This window comes from Nicotiana tabacum, chromosome 19 (assembly GCF_000715075.1).
Source record: "Nicotiana tabacum cultivar K326 chromosome 19, ASM71507v2, whole genome shotgun sequence".
In the NCBI taxonomy this organism is placed as follows: Eukaryota; Viridiplantae; Streptophyta; class Magnoliopsida; order Solanales; family Solanaceae; genus Nicotiana; species Nicotiana tabacum.
In genome coordinates, this window is record NC_134098.1 from 113,011,899 (window position 1) to 113,033,896 (window position 21,998).

Here is a 21,998-nt window from a genome sequence, read left to right on the forward strand (position 1 = left end):
GACCTCGAGTACGAGTCCCAGTCCGAACCTTGATGCGTTGGATATGCCATCAGTGCATAGGTCCCAGAGGTCTTGTGTTTGGAGTGATGCTTGGACGACTTCCCTTTCGACTTCAGGCATTATTTTTGCACTGAAGTCAGTGAGCACCTGCAACTTTATTGTCGTTCGCGGCTAGTATGTGATATCGTTCTCGCTTAGCTCGATGACCCACTTCGCCAGCCTCCCCGATAGCTCGGGTTTATGTAAATGCTCCTTACAGGAAAGGTTGTGACGACCGAGATAGGGTGGCACTGGAAATAAGGTCTAAGCTTTCGTGAAGCTACGACCAATGCCAAAGCCAATTTTTTGAGGTGTGGGTACCTCGTCTCAGCGTCGACAAGTGTTCTTCTAATGTAATAGATGGGAGATTTTGTACCTTTATTTTTGCGGATCAGGACTTCACTTACCGGTACTTCGAAGACGGCTAGATAGACGAGGAGTTGCTCCCCAGGTTCAGGTTTTGAAAGCAGGGGTGGTGATGATAGGTATGCCTTCAGTTATCGTAGAGCATGTACGCACTCAGGAGTCCATTCGAGGTCGTTGTTATTTTTTGGTACGCCAAAAAAAATGGGACATCTATCAGACGACCACGAGATGAATCTCGATAGGGCAGTGATTCGTCAGTCAACCTTTGGACTTACTTCTTGGTAGTTAAGAGCTCTGATATCCCCTCGATAGTTTTAATTTGGTCTAGGTTGACCTCGATCCCCTTTAATTTGGTCAAGAACTTTCTCGAGGCTACGCCAAACGCGCATTTCTCCGGGTTTAGTTTCATTCCGTACCGTCTTAGTATGTCAAAAGCTTCCATCAAATGATCGATGTGATCCTCTGCCTTTTCGAACTTGACCAACATGTCAACTATATATACTTTCATGGTCTTGCTGACCTGGTATTTAAACGTTTTTGTCACCAATCTTTGATATGTAGTCCCCGCGTTCTTCACACCAAATGACATGACCCTGTAATAATGCGTTCCTTGGTGGGTGATGAACATGGTCTTCTCATGGTCTTCTTCCTCCATAAGAATTTGGTTATAGCCTGAGTAAGCGTCCAAGAAACTCAATAGTTCGTGCCCGACTGTTGCGTCGATGATTTGGTCGATGTGGGGTAATAGGAATGAATCCTTCAGACATGCTTTGTTCAAGTCTATGAAATCCACGCACATCCACCATTTCCCGTTTTTCTTTTTGACCATCACTACGTTGGCGATCCACTAAGGGTACTTTGACTCCCTGATGAAGCCATTCTCTAACAATTTTTCCACCTCCTTGCGGATTGCATTGTTGATGGCGGGGTTGAATTTTTGCCTGACCTATTTTACTGGGGGGTGGAACGTGTCGACGTTTAATTTGTGTGTGGAGATTTACCTTGGGATGGCCGACATATCTACATTGCTAAAGGCAAACAAATCTGCATTAGTTATTAAGAATTGACTGAATTTACATGGTTCCCGGAGTTTGCAACCGATATAGGACTTTTTACTACGGTCACTGAGGTCCAATTGAATGGGGTCGAGGTCTTCTATGGTCGAATCTGTAGCCTTGACCATTTCGGGATCCGTGATGACGTCCCCGGTCTCTCCTTGCGTCGACCTTGGCCCTGTTGATTGCTATGCCTCTTTTTCCTTGTCTTTTTCTGTTGGATTGTCGTGCTGTCTAAGGCAATGCGGTAGCATTCCCGGGACGTGCGCTGTTCTCCACGTATGCTGAATATTCCCCATACATCTGCTCAACTGCATTATTAAAACTGGTTAGTGTGATGTAGAGCGACATTATCTTATCCTCGAGTCTCATTTGGGTGAGGACTCGAGGATGGATAATGCATGCTCCACTTCCATCATCCACCATGATACGTTTGACATTGATATCTAAAATGCGTAAAGTAATAACGAGGGCATATTTATGAGGAAAAGTCAAACCATCGGCATCCGACTCATCGAATATGATACTTTCTTTGAGTCTGTCGTACCATTCGCGGGTGATAGACCGCTTGAGCTTGTGAGTGGTGGTGAACTTCACGCTGTTGATAGAGGCTTCGCCGCTATCGCTGATGATCATGTTGATAGTACAAGCTGGTGATGGCGGCTTCGGCGGGCCTTGGTGTTCACTTCCTCTGACAAAGTTGTTTCTCCCCTTGTTGCTTAACAACTCTTTGAGGTGTCCCTGTCGCAACATGTTTGCGACTTCTTATTTGAGGGCGATGCAATCTTCTATTTTGTGCCCACATTCCTGGTGGAACTCACAGAGGGCGTCAGATTTTTTGGTGTTCGGGTCTGATCTCATCTTCGGCAGCCACTTCACCTTTGTTCTGAGTTTCTCAAGAACGTAGACTGGAAAGACGCGACCGCTATCCTTTCGGATACGTTCGGCAAAGTCATCCTTACTCTGTTGAATCGGGCAAGGAAGTCCCTTAGTCCCTCTCCCAAGGACGGTTTGATAGCGAATATGTCGTTTACTCTTGCTTCGGCCTTCTTGGCTCCGGCATAGGCAATTACGAACTTATCAGCCATTTCCTCAAAGGTTTCTATGAGTGGGCTGGTAGCTGTGAATACCATGTTAGTGCCCCTCTCGTAAAGGTTTCGCCAAACTTCTTCAGCAAAATGGAGGACACTTGTTCCTTGGTGAAGGCAGTGACGTAATGGGTCACATGATCCTCAGGATCGATCGTTCCGTCGTATATCCTGAGGTAGGACGACATTTTGAAAGTCTTTGGGGCAGTATCATCGCTGTACGACTGCTTTATGAACCTACCAGTGTCCCTTTTTGGCAACACCTTAGGAGTGCCCGGTATCTTGTCGACTCGTTCTCGGTGTTCTTTCATCTGGTCTCGGAGTGCTTTGTTTTCATTCTCCATTTCCTCCATCCTCTTTAGAACGGCAGCGAGAGTGCTGTCACATGCACTGTTAGTAATATTGTAAGTTATACCTGTCGTTGGAAGGCTTGGTCGGTTGCACTGCTCGTCTGTTTGTTGTATCATGCAAGCTCTTGTGGTTTTTGTAGTCATGCCTGGAGCGGGCTTGTTGAGGACGCATACTAGCATGTCGGTCAGCCATGCTTGGAGGAGTTTTTTCACAGCTGGGGGCGTCCCTTCTTCTGCGGAAGTGTAGGCCCCATTTTCACTGAATTTTGTTATGCTGCAGTGGGGGGAGGCAACCTCTCGCGCCTAGGGGAAGCGTTGGGTGTCACGTCCTCGCCTACTATTTCGTATCTCTCGTTGATAGCGTTTATGAGGTTGCTAGGGAAATCACTTGTTATTTTTGTCCTTTCTCCTTGGTTACGTGCCATGTAGGTTTTTGTACGTACAAAGAAAGAAGATCTCGGGGTTTGTGAGGTTAGTGACTTGCGTTAGCTGTAGATCTGGAGGGAATTAAAAATTTAACTAAGAAATCTCCACAGACGACGCCAAATTATTTGACAAAAAATATAGATCTTGGTTCAACTAATTAAATTTATACAAATGAGGGTTAATCTTAGTTAATACTAATATCCCAAAGATAAAATTCTCGGAAGAGCGATAAATAATACGTAGATCTATTCCAAAAGCTATAACAGTGTGCAATAATTAATATTTAAGAACCCAAGCAGAAGCAATATAACATTAAATAGTAATGAAGAACAATAAATGACATTTATGTAAATAGAACGAATGAGTCACCAAGAGAAATGATGAAATCAACGGATGTTCTTTCTGACAATAATGAATGATGGACAAGCCTTTGAATATCCGAGTTATTCTCGGATCTAGTGAAAAAGTGTGAACAAAAATCTTAGTGAACAGGTTATTTTTGTTGGCTTGTAATAAGACTAGATTCTCTCGTTAAAGTCAAAATTTGTTTTACAAATGAATATCTCATGTCCCCTATCATTGTGTTTCTTTTTATTTATAGGGTATATGTTCCTAAAAACCCTAATAGTACAAATGCAGAGAATATCTACTAGAATATTCTATTTAATGTTCTATCTTAAAACTAGCTGTTATAACTCTGTCAAGGATACTCGACCTCAGCCTCGATCTTTGGCAACTCCTCGACTTCAGTCTTTGCTAACTCTTCGACTTAGGGGTGTTCAAAACCGAACCGAAACCGAAAACCGAACCGAAATCGAAGCTTAATGGCTTATTGGTATCGGGTTAACGGTTTAACGGACGGGGAACGGATTAAATTTTTTTTATTAACGGCTTATCGGTTTGGGGGCGGATTATTTAATTTTCTTAATGGATAATCCGTTAACCCGTTAAGAATATATATATAATTTATTTTTATCCATATAACTAGAATATATATATAAAATTTGTTTTTATCCATATATATATTAAATATCAAAAACTCTTCCACTTCTTCCAGCTATTAGCTTAGCTTATTCTCCCACCCTACTATAAGATTGTTTAAGCTGTTGTCTATGGTTCACCTCTGCTTTTATTTTTTAAAACTAATGCCTGCTGTCTATGTTTAATAGAAGAACAACAGTGTTGTTGCCACAACTTTTATCCCACAATATTGACGATAGTACTGTCTTGAATTATGTTCTGGGGAAATAGCGCATCTGCGTTTCCGTAAATTGTTTACTGCTTATAATCCATCCCTATTTCTATACATAACTGCCTTTTGCTCGGTGTTGTTTGTATGGTTAATGATATAGCGTGAAATGCTTGGTTGAGAGTTTAAGTTAGAAATTTGAAGTTGTTGTTTGAACTTTGAAGCTATATAAATTCAAGTTCTGTTAGGCGTTAGCTGCAGGCCAAACATTTCTATGTAGTCTGCTCACTTATGGGTTAATCATTTTGAAATATGTATCCTGGACTCACTTTGAATATAGACTGCAATTTTCTATTTTGAATTTGTATGCTAGACGTTAACAGACATATGTATGTCTGGACTCATGTAATGTAGTCTGCTTTGGGATTTAATGGTAGGCGTTAACATACATGTATGTCTGGACTCATATGTAGTTTGCTTTGGGATGTAATCTAGCCTACAATGTGTTCTACTTTTTTCACTCTACAACACATGACACACTACATCATTCTTATGTAGGCGTTAGCAGACATGTGACTCAATGTGTAATTTCCTATTATGAATTTGTATGCTAGGCGGTCAACAAACAATTAATGCACGCAATATAGATTTAATTAGGCCGATAAACCGCCCGATAACCGCCCGATAAGAGCTAAACCAATACCAATCCGCCCGATATCTTATCGGGTGGTTAGCGAATTAATACATTTAAAAGCCGATAACCGTTAAGCCAAACCGTTAAGAGTAATTAACCGCCCAATCCGCCCGATAAGCAGTCCTACTTCGACTACGACCTTCGCTGTTAATTAGATTACTTCGATACGTGGCGACCTATGAATGTTTTACTAATACCATTTCGACTAGAGATAGATTTTGACCCATACACTTTTTAATTCCTAAAATGACAGCTATTTTAGGATAGTTTTTTGAGCTAAAGCGACTGTTAATTTTGGACTGAGGGAATATAAAAAAATTGAGGTGAGAGAAAGAGCACTTCGAGGATATAAAGGAACATTCAGTCGAATACTAACATTTATAATTAATGCTACTAAATATTTTTCTTAATTAATGTACAAAAAATTTAACGAACCAAACATAATGCATGTTGAAGGTGACATGATGCACGAATGGAAGTCTAAAACTTGTTGTCATTGAATAAGGAAGTCTATGATGTAATACCTAATTTTGACTTGGTCATGGGAAAGCTAAGAGTTTTATTTGGATAAAAATTTATTCGTATATGATGTTTATACTGAATCAATGAATATAAAATATATGTTTTTCATACGTACATTTGTCAATTAATATATGTTTTTACTTTTTTTCTTAACGATTAAATTTAATTACGAGTATTTTGATTTGGTGTAAACACAACACGTAATGTACCATTTATCAACTCGTCCACTACTACCTGTCTTATATAGAGACGAGAAAGCATTCATCCATTTAATTTAAAGATAGAGATTTAAGAATTATAGCACCTTTTGAAACTTATAAAAAAGAAAATCCTAACAACTTGTTAAAATTTCATTTTCAACCAAACCATCCAAGAAACGTAATTTGACTGCTTTTCTTGGTCTACCCGTAAAAGAAAGAATGAATAATCATTTTAAAAGTAAAAACTTCTAGATGATCTTCTTAATAACTTATCTCTAAGCACATGTGTCATGCCTTGGGTTTATATTATACTGGCAATAATTATTTTTAGTTCCTCAAAAGAATCATTCAAAAGCAAACAAAGCTAAAAGATCCTTTTAAAATAATTTATCTCAAAGCACATGCCTTAGGAATATACTGTCAAGTGGCAATAATTATTATTTCTTCTTCATATTGGAAGTCTCTATTTCTCATTTATAAATACTCCTGTGGATGTTTTCTAGAAATCGAATTCTTTTTATAATTTTATTATTAACAGTTTAGCTTATGGTGATTTTAAGTTAACGGGCAATACTGTACAAAGTCAGACAAGTAATTTCATTAATTAATTGGCCCATCTGAATTTTTGGGCAACGCAATGAATTTAGTGGACGGACTTTGGAGGAGTAACGAGTATAGATTGAATATTCAATATTTTTCTTCAATCTAAGTCAAGTTAAATTTTGAACGTTAAAAACATATACTTCTTTGTTAGTTCCATTAAACTGTGAAAGTAGCAGAAGTAAATAGTGGTAAATCTGGAATGTAAAGAGAATGAAGGAGAAAGCCTATTTGCAGCACTTTTTTGTAGTTTTGAAAGGGGACAAACCCTTTCTTACTTGACATTTAATTTAGGTAGTTGGAACATTAGAATTCAATTTAATTGTTCACGTTTTGCCAAACCAAACAGTGTTGAAAAGAAAGTTTCCAAACATTCACTTTCTTTACATCTTTCTTTCTTTTCAAAGAAAGACTTTGTTCATAGGCACAAATGAGTTATACAAGAATGGCACTTAGATTTAACTTATACCTAACAAAACATTGCAACTGAGCTCACATTATTATTACAAGTATGAAGCATGTGATTTGTTGGAAAAACATAGGGTTAGGCAAGCTAGGACTTTAGTCACTTTTTTTTTTAAAGCCATCAAACATTTGAATTTACGCCACATAGGACCCACTAAAGGGAAGACAAACTCTGTTGTAATGGGGTTTTGATCTATCAATCTATGAACTGGTACCTATTGTATAATCAATAACGTAAATAAGAGTGAGTTTAAAGCATAATTTCCATAAGCATAATACTGTCTTCAGCACTTACAACCATCAAAACATCAACTAAATCACAAAGAAACTACAATACTTGTCTATAAAGGACAGAGCCCTGATCACTTATCTAAAACATATACAACCTATCAGCTCTTCATATAGGAAACAACAAGACTTGTTTCAGAGGTACCATGTAGATATATCCTGCTTTGTCAGCTGATCTATGGAATAATCACTTCCTCCCATGTTGAACGGGGAACCAAATCTGTAATCAGTAATATCGTTTAAGTTCCCAGCGAATGGGGTATCAAAGGGCAATTTGCGTTGATCATATTGAAAATCTGTCAATGGATAAGCTGAATTCATGGTCATGCTTGTTTCTTGAGCTTCTGCCTCCAAATGTCCCAGGTTGAAGTTGTCGTCCATCGGAAGTTCAACTGTTTGGTTCTGCTGCATGTTTTGATTTGTTAGAATCTTAGAATTCCCGGAACAGATGCTACTATTTTGCTGCAAGTTATTATCATAAAATGTAAAGAGGTCAGAAATCATCCTCTGGCCATCTTCAGGGAGTCCAAGCCCAGAGACAGTCATCGACGAGGAAGCTGTGACTGATGAAGCAGCTGGCTTAGGAGAAGCGGTTTGAGCAGGAAAAACCGTATTATTCTCATTGTTGATCTGATACTTTGGCGGCATGCCAAGTCGTTGAGCAGAGTTGAAACGGAATGGACAATTCATTTGGTGATTATTTCTTGAAGTTCTGTCAAGGAATCCAGCTTGATAACTGCTGTATGGGCAGTGAAGGTACTCACAGGTATACATCTTTTGATCAACAGACTCCTCAAAAGATGGCTGCTTCCTCTTTTGGATAAAATCTGAAGTTAAATCAATGATCTCTCCTTTCACCGGAGGTAAAGCTGGCATCAAGATCCTATCTTTAGGTACCATAATTCCAGTTAGGAGATTGATATCGTGGGGTTTACATTCAACTTCATTGTTTCTCTCATCATCCACGCTTTCCACATCATAATCACTAGTATCGCTGATGAAATAGGAGCCATTACAAACAGCTAAAGAGCCTTGCTGGTAGCTATCAGGATACAGCTTACGAGCCAACGCCTCCTCTTGATTGATAATAGCAAGCCAAGTAGCACTCTCCTTAGCTGTCATCTTATCCTGCAAACACTTTGACTGCCGAACAAGCTTGCGAATCTTAGCAATGTCAGGGGATATGTGTTTGATAACTGCCGTTAGAACGCCAACTTTCCACGCCTTCTTAAGATCGTGAGGCTTCTTGTACGGAGGTGGCACTTGATCATTTGGCAGACCAAGCTGACCCCACCACTCCTCTTTACCAGAAGGCCACCAGGGTGGAGCTACCCCTTTCTCCAAGGGAAACCGCCTCTGCGGAGGATCACAGTGCTGCATCAACGCGGACAAAAGGGAACCTAGCGTCGTATCCTGCAGCTCTTGTAAAGTGTGGGGAGTTGAAACTATCACACTTGAATCCTCAACTCTCCCGGGAATCTGATTATCAGCCTGATACTTGGCGATGGCAGCAGGGCCATTCCGATCAAATCTGACCTTTTCCTTCCACCACGCACGAAGATTGTCGGAAGCACCAGTCACAGGCTTCCCTTTCTCAGGAATGATTCCGTAAACAAAACCCTGAGCATTACAAACTTCCATCATTTTCAACATGTATTTCAATATACCATCTTGTGCACGAGACATCTTCTTTCTGCGAGCCTGCTCCTGCGACTGACGCTGCTTTGCACCATCACCACCTACCTCTTTATTCTTGTTCTTCTCTTTAAGACGCCTCAAAAGCATTCGGTCCCTCCACATCCTTCTCTCTAGTTCATCTACATCCATCTCCTCATCACTATAGTCCTCCTCCTCCACCCCTGTTGGCTTATGTTCAATTTCTTGCGCCACGTCTCCCCCACATCCCAGAGGATCAGACATGAATTCAAAATTTCCAGGAAAGCCCATTTCTTCAAACATCATCATTTAGAAGATTTTTGTAACCCCAGTTCCACAAGGAAAAAGCAAAAACTGAACTTTTTCCTGAATCAATTCCGATTTGACTTGAATCCAAATTCAATGATCAGAATCTAGCTGATCAAGCAAAATACTCCAAATTCCTCCGAATCTGATATCTTTCTGCAGAAACAAATCATAAAAATTACTTTATACTACATCTGGGGAAATTATAATATTCTTCCATGGAGAAAGAAAACAATACTTAAAAAAAAGAAAAAGAAAAAAGAGAGAAACAAACATATATATTACAATTCTCTGAAGCAGAATTTCATTATGTTTCTACTGATTTTTATTAAAATTTCCTCCTTGAATTCTATTTTATTTTTTACTTTTTAAAAAAAAATCACACATGAAGCAGAATCTCACTATTTTTTCCAGTGATTAATATTAAATGTTTCCCCTTTAATTTCATTTATTATTATTTTTTCTTTTATATTTCTTCGTCAAAACACCCTTTTGATTTTCTTATACTCTGATCTATCCTCTCTCCAACTACATAGTCCATAAATCTCTACAGAATCCAAAAATAATCTCTTCAACGACCATATTTCACAAGAATTCACAACAAACCAATTTCAAAAACTTCAAATAACACAATAAATCAGAAAAGCCAGCAAAATATCACAAAACACGTATAGAAGTCCACAAAAGAAAATAATACAAGTAAATGACTTACAGGCTTTTCTTTAACAGCTACTTGAAGCTATATATATGGCTCTAATCTGAATTAGAAAAAAAAAGTACAGGAGATAAGAGGTTTGGGGGTTTTGAGAAGAATGTTAGGTGAGTTTACAGTGATGTTTCAGTTTTGTGGTCTAAGTGCTAAATTGCTGTTGGAAAGAGAAGAAGAGAGGAAGGAGCAAAGTTATAAAAGTAAGGAAAGTGGGAAAAGAAAGAGAAAAGAAGCTGATAAGTTACAAGTTTTTTTTAACTATGGATAAGTTAAGTTAACCGTGGTCTAGCGCGTCAACGTGACCTCTGGGTTACTCTAAATTTATCATATTGGTCCCTATATTGTTTAAATCGTTTCATTGTGTTCCCATAAGTTGTAAGGAACTCCGTTCGGAGACTTTTTTAGTTAAAATATACTCCTCAATTCAGCTTCTCACCTTCAAATTCTCTTGACCAAGTTGAAGTTGAAATAAATACAATTAATTTACAAATAATATTTCAGTATTTTCTAATAACACGTGTGTATAAATGTATACTTAAATACTTTGACTCAGCTAGATGTGTTTTTCGACAGTTCGTGAACCGATAATTTATTTCTGAATTAAGAGAAGAAAAAGAAGTAGAGGTGTCAATTAGTTTTTGAAGAATATTCAAGAATGAAATCTTATTTTTTTCTAAACAAAAATTGATCTTGTCTTCTTTAACGATTTTTACTAATTTATTTCGGAGCAAAATTTAATAATTTAAAAGAGAAATGTGGAAATACGATATTTATATATGTTTAATTCTCCAACGCACATAGCACAATTTTATATTTTTAAAAATAAAAAATATGTCGTCTTATTATACGTTAAGAACAACACATATCCGAATTTCGTACAAGATAATGTTCTCTCTTTTGCATCAAATATGAGATACGTTTCGTTAAATTAAATATCGAAGTTTATTTCCATAAAATTCTTATAATAATAACCCAAGTATACAAACAGTTAGGAGATTGATATGGTGGAGTTAGGACAATTAATATTTCACTTAAAATATACTCCTCAATTCAGTCTCTCGCCTTCAAATTCTCAAATCAAATTGAAGGTTGAAATAAACAAAATTAGTTTACAAATAATATTTTATTATTTTCTAATATCATGTACGTCCAAATACGTACTTAAATACTTTGACTCAGTTAAATATGTTTTTCGACAGTTGGTGAACCGACAATTTATTCCTAAATTAAAATAAAAGTTAAAAAGGAAAAGAGGTACGCGTGTCAATCATTTTTCAAATGAGTATTCAAGAATTAAATCTCAATTTTTTCTACACAAAAGTTGATCTTGTTCTCTTTAGTGATTTTTACTATTTTATTTCAGAGAAAAAATTAATAATTTAAAGGAGAAATGTGTAAATACGATATTTATATATCTTCCACATGCAAATAAACAAATAATTTGACGTCCATAAGGAAAACACGAAATAATATGCCTTTAATTAATGATAACAAGATATTGTAGTTTCTCTTTTTTTTAATCAAATATGGGATACGTATCAAATATCCAAGTTTATAAAATTCATATAATCATGTATAATAACACAAGTGTACAAACAGTTGGGAGCTTGAGGTATCACATTTGAAATATGAGTTAATATCTGCAATCAAGTGCTCCTAGCATGTTATTAATTTAACTACCTAAATAAAGAAACAAAAAAAGTAAAATAAAACTAAGATGGAATCTTATCAAAATGCAATTAAACAAAAACAAATGTTACCTTTGACGTAAACCATATGATCTCTCCATATTAATTTTCTCTCATCTACTCCCGATAAGTTTCCATATATAATTTTAAAAAGATTGTCAGATTACAATATACACTAGCAAACAATAATCTAAACTCGATTACCAAAATCCATTCTATTGCTTAAGGAGAGTACAAAAGGTTATTATGTAATGACTAATCTCTTTGTGAATACAAAATCATTTGAATAGAAGAGTATAAAATCCAGCGTGAATAGAAAAGGAATTTAATAAAATCTAAGGTTAAAAAATGTTATCTTCGTGTACAGATGTATGCCAGCTCTTCCTTGAAGATCATTTGAAAAGTTTGGCAGCCAAGAATTTGATGAATATTTAATACAAGAAAGAATATTTTTTAATTATGGATGGAGATATAATTAAAATATAATTTTGTGTACTCGTTGTAGCGAATATATAAAAAATATAATTCACCGCCGAATTTCGCATGTAAGCAGATCATTGCTTCATTTGGAAGCATAATCCATCCATAATCTAAACATTGAAAATCATATTTTTCTTTTTGTTAGAATATTAATTGGGAATATTAATTGGAAGAGTTTAAGTGTTATGCATTAGTCAATTCATATAAATAATATTAGATTATTTAAAAGATAATTATAAATAATTTTATTTTAATAATTATTTATCCGTAACGTATAATAAATAATAAGTAACATACTATAAAAGATTATATTGTATTAACGGTGAAAAAACTTATTAGACTGTCATCGTAAAAAATACTATAGTCCAAGGATCTCATTTGACATAAAAGAACTTTGAAGCAAACCATCCAATCTACCTATTAGTAATTTCCATTCTGTAGGGGCAGAGCGGCAAAATATAGTGAGGGCAATTGTATATTTAAGGAAACTTGGAGTACCTTTTTACAAAATCGTTATGGCCTATCGGATCCAGCCGCCTTTATTGATTCTGATTTTACTTTCCCATTTTTTAATTATTTATTTTTTCACCCCCACTAAAACTTGTCACGTGCAAGATACAATTTGTGGACCTTTCTAAAGAAATTGGTCTAGTTCTTCTTGTCCGATGAATGGCTAAGTTGGTCCCACCATCCAATTCTAAAGCTTATCCATTGTTGTAACTTAATTATAATTTATACCCCTGTTTTTTAATGAAAAACTTTTATTTAATGCAAAAAATAAACAAGTCTTTTATTACCAAAAACATTAGTGGTATAATTATACCCCTGTTTAATGTTTTTCTTTCCTTTCATTTTATGTAATCTTATTTAATTGGGTATAAATGTTAAAAATATTTTTTTTTAAAATTGTGTGATAGTAAATATGTTATAATATTATGTGAATATAGGTCTATTGAAATTTGTAGTGGCTATAAAGGTTATTATTAAAAGTATAATAAAAAATTTAAGTTCAATTATGTTTAAACTTGGAGAAAGATCATTTTTTTCATAGCATACTAAAAATAAAATCCTATAGATAATTATTTAATATTTTGTTGAGTATAAATAATGATGAGAAGTGACATGTGGTAATCAAACACTAATTAAATAAGCTACGATGAGAATTTTCAAGATATTGAATAATGAAGGTTAACCACAATGTATTCTAATTGAAGTAAGTAATATAAAGTAAGAATTGACATATTTGTATATAAAAATTGGGGGGGGGGGGAGGTTCATTTTCCCTCTTTTGGTAAAGAAATATTTTGTCGAAAAAAATATCTATATCAAATTCGAGATAATGAAACAGTAATAAATATCTATTTTGAAGAATTAACCTAAATAATAGCTCATCCAACCACTTAAACTAAAAATAGCCAGTATAGGTATAATATATGCATAATTTATATATTATATTTGTATAATTACGTATAATTAATATATAAACTATTTATATGGCTAGAAAAATAAATAATGAATATGATCGGCTATTTAGGTAAAGATTCCAAACATTTTCATCCTAGTGTAGGCTTTATGTTGGGCTAAATGACTAAATCCAACGATGGGCTGCGCATAAGCCCATTTCTGCTCTTGCACTAAACTGCTTTTCAAGTGATTAATTATCATTTTGCTGTTTACTATTTTTAAAAAAAAAAAGGAAATTCTACATGCTATAGCTAAATAATGCACCCTATTTATCATAAACCAAAATACTTTAAAAATATTATTATTTATAGCTACTTTTTATATTTTATGCCAAAGTACAAATATATAGAACTTTTCCCTCAATCCTCTCTCTTCTCCCTCAACTCTCTCCATTTTTCCTCTCTCTTCGCCGCCGTCTAGCCGGTCATCTTCTCTGGTGGAGCTCTACCGGATCCCAACCAAACAACCGCCCCTCTCTCTATTCCCTTATTTCATCTCCATCGTCAGATCCAACTGACGAGCGCAAAACGCAACACAAAATTATTGCTCGTTAGTCAAAGATAATATAATTTAATTATCGTCTTCACAAGGATCGAATTTAAATAGTGTTTGAATAATCTTCAGTTGATTACTATCCAGAAAAATTAACACTTGATTTGATGACTATTACTACGATTAACTACTAAAAATTAAGCAATTAACAATTGATCACAAAAGACAGCAGATGAGCAACGACGAAATATCAATGAGAGAAATAAGGGTAATTGACTAGACATATGCAAGATAATTATCTCGGAATCCAATTGTTGAGTTAGTTCACTCTATAATACTGTCTATTCTCATGAATTCAACAGATAATCGGATTACACTTGAAGTTAATGTTCCTCTTTCGATTAAACGTTAATTTCAGTAATTAATCCAATTGAAGCACGACAAACAATAGATACAATAAAATGATGGTTATACTCTAAAGGGTAACTTCTCACGAATATTTTTCTATTTTTTAGTTCGATTAACAATTCAAGAGGCTCCTTCGATTATCTATTTGAATCACAAATTTAAACTAGAGCATAAGATTTAAAGCAATTCAATATCAAGCTCCTCTTTCGATTAAGCAAAATAAGAAATAACTCCACAATATGAATTAAAACTCCATCAATTAATTCCAACAATTATCAAGAATCGAATGCCTAATCAAGTTATCAAAATACCGTATCAGTCAATACCCTAATGAAATTTACTCCATAACAATGAAAAAAGTCATCTCAATGAGGTTTTAAAACATAGAAGACATCAATGATAATGATTTGATACAAACTCCCGTATTGCACCGATCGTTGGTTGAAATCATGATGAATTCTTGTGTCTTTTTGCCTTGGTTGGTTCTCAAATCTTTCGTAGGTCAAAAGTCCCTTCAAAAATATATTTTGGTGTATTTATACCCTGTAGGAACGGGCCCGGATGAAACTACCATTTCCTAGCCGAAACAGGAAATAACTCTGACAAAATTATACACCCGCATCGCGCCATGCGGCACGCTTGTGAGGATATTCAGACAACATACAAAACGCCTGTCAGACCCAGTTTACACTGCCATGCCGCGCCCCATGCGGCGCAGCTGTGTTTTTTCTCAAAGTAAATTGTTTCATCCACTTTTTGACATTCAGACTTGGTCCTCGACCCCCGAACGTGATCCCGGCTTAATTTTTTTGGCTTCTACTCAGACTTCAAAGCTCCAACTTATTCCATTTAGCTCCAACTTGTTCCATTTAGCTCCAAATTACCTTAATAGCTCGAGATCATTTCCTGCAAGGCATAAAATATGTAATAAGTGTAATTCACTATCATTAAAGCTCAAACACACATAAAATACAGTAATTAGAATGCAATACTATGGCTAAAATACGGGTTTCTAGCCTAACATCAACACCCTACACTTAGACTATTGCTCGTCCTCGAGCAATCAAGCTACACTTCACAGGACGACATTTTTATTAAACAACTTCCCTAACACATCATGCCAAGAATATTTAAAATAGACTAAGTACCATGTCATAACATCCTAGCCTCAAGACACGACTCAAAGGCACCAATTATTTTTCACAACCTGATCACTTACTCTAACACAGAGGTCAAAGACTTTACCTCACATTCGTAAATCATGTGCTCTCACACAAATAATAGAGAGTAGTTCCACACACAATAAAATTCAAGAACAAATAGGAACTCAAGATAGAAAGAATTCACTCACTCTCAGAAATAAAATTCATGCGCCACAGAGAATGTACCATAGGCTTGCCCGTAGTGTAATACTCTACTAATTGAGCTCATTCAGTGAAGGATCAAGTAGGACTTTATTTTGATTGTAATGTAGGCTGCAGGACGGGTAGGATATCTATGGATATAGTGACTATACCTCCTTAAGCACTTTAATACATATATATTAACAATTTAAACCCCACACTTGTGTTGAACCAAATCCCCCAACTTCCATTAATGATCGTGAATTACACTTATAAAATAAGGCATGCAGCATGATCCAGCAGAAGCTCGATTCGTGAGGCTATAAAAGAAGGCATGCAGCATGATCCAACAACCAAACAACTTATCGAGTTAGCCAACCAGGGCAATACGAGACATTTTTGGGTCGAAGACGGCCTACTGCTTACCACAGGTCGAACACAAGTAGCCACAATATTACAATAAAAAGCAAGACCAAACGGGGTAACCATCCCACACTTATGTTATTGGCATGTTCACACGTACAATATATATCGAGGACTCAGACTATCCGATTGAAAGCATGCCACAAGTAAGCAACAACCCACCCAACCACCAACATAATATTACAACAACATAACCACAGACTATACTAGTGTAAAATATAAAATCAAGAAGCTACACTAGTAATTAAGAGAAGAAACATAAGAAACTCTACTAATTTACTACTAACAAAATTAAGAAGTTACAATACAACACTACACAATTATTTAACATAAATCGGACATCCCAATTAGCACCTAGCAACATATTAACATGGGTGGTCAATCGATTAGCACTCGGGGCTAACACGTTAAAGTTTCACAACATAAGAACATAACCTCCCACCCCACACTTATCATCTAGCAATCCATCCCACAAAGCACTTCCCTTCTAAATGAGCAACACTACACAATTTTATGTCACTAAGGCATTTCAACAAATACATTGTGGAAAAATCTTTTACCATCTTATTTCAATACAAAGTGGGTTAGAACCACCATACAACCACATCAAACACATCACTCACCATAACCACAACATCCCCACATCTTCATAATAGCCCAAAGTGCACAAATTTGACACAAAAATTACCAATTTTCGGCCATATAGGCACCTCCACCAAACTCCATCACAAAATAATGCAATAATCACCAATACACACCAAAAATCCTCCACAAGTATAAGAACAATGAAAACCCCACAAGTTAAGCACAATTTTCGTCCATTATAAGCAAAGTAACTCAAAAATTATTAAAACTACAACTACCTAGTGTTACGTTGAATTAAACTAAAACTGCCTAAATACTACAATTAGATACTAGAAGAAAGAGAATAGATGAGAGGAGAACTTACCTTGAAGGTGGATGGGAGTGATAGGAGGTGGGTGAGGAAGAAATTGGAGAAGAAGAAGAAGAAGAAGAAGAATGGGGGATTTGGTGGAGAGTTGGAGAGGAGTATTTGAGAAGAGAGTAATTGGAGAGGAGTAGAAACGGGGGTGGGGTTTGTTTTTAGGCAGAGGGCGGGTGATATTGTTTTTGATTTTTCAGTTTTTTTTAAATATTTGGCCGAAAACTTTGCACAGCTGTGTCGCTGGGCGTGGCAGTGGAGAAGTTCAGAGGCTTGAATTCTGACAGATGCACCCCGTTTTCTCAAAGTTCCAATTTTTTTTTTCACGTTTTAGCCTACGGTTTGCACCCCAACTCTATTGCGTACTTATTTTGTGTCCAATTCATGCTCATACATGTTCAAACAATTATCAAAACTCCTAAACTCTAATAATCCTACACTACAATTATCTAACCATTCTACAAAAGCAAGAAAAAGGGTTAGAAGTAGTTTTGAGTTATAGTCGTTGGCTTGACTTCGTCACTTAGGCTCATTTGATCACGATGCTAGAGGATTGCTTGTCAAATCCTCCACCAAGGTTCGTTTTCAACCTGTGCCCATTCACCTTAATGCTTTCATTCCCATCTTCATCCCGTATTTCAATAGCGCCATACGGTGAGACGTGTTTCACAACATACGGACCTATCCATTTTGACTTGAATTTTTTGGGGAACAACCTAAGTATATTATTGTATAGTAAGACTCTGTCCCCTTCATGAAACTCCTTTGGCTTAATCAGATGATCATGCCACCTCTTTGTCTTTTCCTTAAAAATTCGCGCATTTGCATACGCGTCCAGTCTAAACTCCTTTAATTCATTCATGTGCGCCAACCTGTGTTCACTTGCAAGACTAAGATCAATATTAAGCATCTTAATTGCCCAATAAGCTTTATGTTCAATCTCAACAGGTAGGTGACATGATTTTCCATACAATAATTTGAATGGTGAAGTCCTTATGGTCGTTTTGAACGCAGTTTTGTACGCCCATATAACTGCATCCAACTTTACAAACCAGTTCTTAAAAGAAGCACTAACCATCTTTTGAAGAATTTATCTAAGTTCACGGTTATCCACTTCAACTTGCCCACTCATTTGGGCATGGTACGGGGTTCCTATTTTGTGTGTGACCCCATACTTAAACAGCAATGCAGTAAACTGCTTATTCACAAAGCAACCCATTATCACTAATAATCACTCGAGGTGTCCCAAAGCGGGTAAAGATGTTCTTCCGTAAGTACTCACACACCACCCGAGCATCATTTGTCCTATTAGGGATTGCTTCGACCCATTTAGAGATATAGTCAACGGCTACTAGGATATACTCATAAGAATGAGACGATGGGAACGAGCCCAGGAAGTCAATGCCCCAAACGTCAAAATTTCACATACCAGAATGGAGTTGAGAGGCATTTCATACCTCTTGCTAATATTACCTGCCATTTAACACTTGTCAGATGCAGTAACATACGCCCGTGCGTCTTTGTACAAAGTAGGCCAATAGAAATCGGTTCTATGACCTTTGTTGCAGTGCGATTTCCACCATATTATCCTCCAGCTGCTCTATCATGGCAATGAGACAAAATTCTTGTCATCTCTCCTTCAGGCACACATCTTCGAATCACACTATATGCATACAATTTAAACAAGAAAGGGTCATCAGCATACCAAGGCGGCCTTTCGGAGACCACTGCAATGAAGAAAATCTGCTCATCAGGGAACTCTTCCCTTATTTCAATTATTTCAACCAGAGGTCTCTCAAGTAAAGATAGATGATCTGCGACTTGATTTTTTGTGCCCTTCTTATCTTTGATCTCCAAGTCAAACTCTTGGAGCAATAGCACCCACCGCATCAGACGCGGCTTGGACTCCTTCTTACTAAACAAGTATTTTAAGGCTGAGTGATCAGTGTGTACAATCACTTTACTCCCCACCAGATATGATCTAAAATTGACAAAAGAAAAGATCACAACAAAGAACTCTTTTTCAGAAGTGGCATAGTTGACTTAAGCATTATTCAATGTCATACTTGCATAGTAGATGGGCTTAAACATCTTATCTTTTCTTTTTCCCAGAACTGCCCCCACAACTACATCACTAGCATCACACATTATCTTAATTGGCTGGCTCCAATCAGGTGTCACCATAATATGAGCACTCACAAGCTCTTCCTTTATCAATTCGAATGCTCTTAAGTACTCCACAGTGAAAACAAACTTAACATCCTTTGCTAGCAATGCAGTCAACGGCGTGGTAATGCTGAAAAAGTTTTTGATAAACCTCCTATAGAACCCAACATGTCCCAAGAAACTCCTTATGCTCTTTACAGAAGTCGGTAGAGGGAGCCTAGCAATTACATCAACCTTAGCTCTATCAATTTCAATGCCATGTGTAGTCACTTTGTGGCCTAGGACAATTCCATCTTTCACCATGAAATGACACTTCTCCCAGTTAACAACCAAGTGAGTGGATTCACAACGTTCAAGCACAAGCTCCAAATTCTTCAAGCAATCCTCAAAGTCATCACCAAAGAGGGTGAAATCATCCATGAATACCTCTAGACACTTCCCGTTTAGATCAGAGAATATATACACCATGCACCTCTGAAAAGTGGCAGGTGCATTACATAACCCAAATGACATCCTCCTGTAAGCAAACATACCTGACGGGCAAATGAATATGGTCTTCTCAACATCTTCTAGGGCAATGGTATCTGATTTTAGCCTGAGTACCCATCCAAGAAATAATAGCATCCATGTCCAACCACTTTCTCGAGTATTTGATCAATAAAGGGAAGTAGGAAGTGGTCTTTCCTTGTTGCATCATTCAGCCTTCTAATCAATGCACATTCTCCACCCAGTGACTATTCTTGTGGGGGGTCAATTCATCGTCTTCATTCCTTACCACTGTCATGCCCCCTTCTTAGGTACAACTTGCACTGGACTAATCTATTGGCTATCAGAGATGGGGAAAACCACTCTCGCATCTAGCAATTTGATGATCTCTTTGCGCACTACCTCCTTCAAATTTTTGTTCAACTTGCATTGGGGATGTACCACTGGCTTGCTATTTTCTTCCAGCAGAATTTTGTGCATGCAAATGGCTGGACTGATTTCTTGAATATCATCTATACTCTAGTCAATGGCCTTCTTGTACCTTTTCAGCAGCTCCACAATCTTTTGCTCCTGTGTACCTGTCAAGTAAGCAGAAATAATCATAAGAAAATTCTTAGTTTCAAGAAAAGCATATTTCAAGTGAGTAGGGAGGACTTTCAATTCCACACTAGGCTTAGAAGCCTCCTCTTTTAGTTCCTCCTCATCAACCACTTGATCTCCAGTTTCAAGAGCTTCAGCCTCTTTCTTTATCTCAGAATATTCATCCTCAACTATGCTAGACTGAGTAATACACCTCTCTAGAGTATCCCCACAAGCTTGTCAAATTTGTATTTTTGCCAATTCCCCAACAACATCTAGCTTGAAGCACGAGTAGGCAGATGCCTCATCGCTGGGGTATTTCATCATCCTCTTCACCTGGAACACCACTATCTCATTGCCCACTCTGCGCATAATCTGCCCCTCGTAGATATCAAGGATAACTCAGCCTGTACATAAAAATGACCTCCCTAGAATTAGAGGCACCTCCTTGTTCACCTTCAAATCCACCACAATAAAGTCTACGGGGAATACAAACTTATCCACCCAAACTAGAATATCCTCAATGATTTCCTCAAGCAAAATGGTGGTCTGGTCAGCCAGTAGTAGAAACATTGGTATTGATTTGATCACTCTAAGCTCCCTTCTAGTTTCTTGAAAACGGACAAAGGCATTAGATTTATAGATGCACCAGAATCACAGAGGGCCTTGTCAAATTTCTCACTCCCCAACGAGCATGGTATGGCGAAACTTCTTGGGTTTCCACACTTTTTGTCACGATCCAAAATCCCAACCTGTCGTGATGGCGCCTATTTCAATACTAGGCAAGCCGGTAATCTCGATAAACCACAATCTCTCTTAAGTTTGAAAATACAATAATTTAATACAATACAAAATCCCATAAATACTGACACGAACACTCCCCAAAACCTGGTGTCACTGAGTACATGAGCATCTAATATGAATACAAGTCTGGAAAATACGGTCTATAATAGTCTGAGACCAAATACAGTAAACAAGGAGATAGAGAAGGAGAGACAAGGTCTGCGAAACACGACAACTACCTCAAAATCTCCTGAAAATCAGCTGTATGGAAGAATCAACACCCGCTATGTCCGGGAACACCTGAATCTGCACACGAAGTGCAAGGTGTAGTATGAGTACAACTAACTCAGTAAGTAACAATAATAAATAAAGAAATGAAGATAGTGACGAGCTACGCAACTACAATTCATATTCAGTAGTTCCAACAAAGAATAAAAATGCTTTCAAATATGACAGTTTAATGTCAAATCAATTTTTATACAATTCATGTTTATGTAATCCGTATATAAAATCTTTCAGAGATTTCACAACAATGACAGATAGCAACTAGGTGCAACAACAAACGGAAATCAAGTACAACCTCTCGGGACAACAATCACTCACTCGGCTCCCAACCCTCATCACTCATTGGGCTCACAGCCTCATCACTCACACTCAATGGGTACCCGTGCTCACTAGGGGTGTACAGACTCCGGGGGGGCTCCTACAACCCAAGCGTTATAATCTGCACGGACAACTCACGTGCTGCACGGACAACTCACGTGCCATAATATAAATATCTGGATCTGCA

At 37.0% G+C, this 21,998-nt stretch overlaps 2 protein-coding genes across 2 annotated transcripts; both read right to left on the reverse strand.

Annotated features, from left to right (window-relative positions):
- Positions 1-1,694: 1,694 nt before the first annotated feature.
- LOC142173666 (uncharacterized) lies at positions 1,695-2,213 on the reverse strand. The gene has a single exon (XM_075239281.1). It carries the CDS (start codon positions 2,211-2,213, stop codon positions 1,695-1,697), a length of 519 nt encoding a protein of 172 aa, XP_075095382.1.
- Positions 2,214-7,239: 5,026 nt separating this feature from the next.
- LOC107826762 (ETHYLENE INSENSITIVE 3-like 1 protein) lies at positions 7,240-10,198 on the reverse strand. The gene is made up of 2 exons (XM_016653788.2): positions 9,957-10,198; positions 7,240-9,400 (listed from the first exon to the last, which is right to left on the reverse strand). The coding sequence occupies exon 2, from the start codon at positions 9,245-9,247 to the stop codon at positions 7,418-7,420; it is 1,830 nt and encodes a 609-aa protein (XP_016509274.1). The 5' UTR covers positions 9,248-9,400; positions 9,957-10,198; the 3' UTR covers positions 7,240-7,417.
- Positions 10,199-21,998: the final 11,800 nt, after the last annotated feature.

Coding starts and splice junctions, on each gene's coding strand:
- LOC142173666 (XM_075239281.1), bottom strand. CDS start 2,213: ATGTTGCGACAGGGACACCTCAAAGAGTTGTTAAGCAACAAGGGGAGA.
- LOC107826762 (XM_016653788.2), bottom strand. CDS start 9,247: ATGATGATGTTTGAAGAAATGGGCTTTCCTGGAAATTTTGAATTCATG.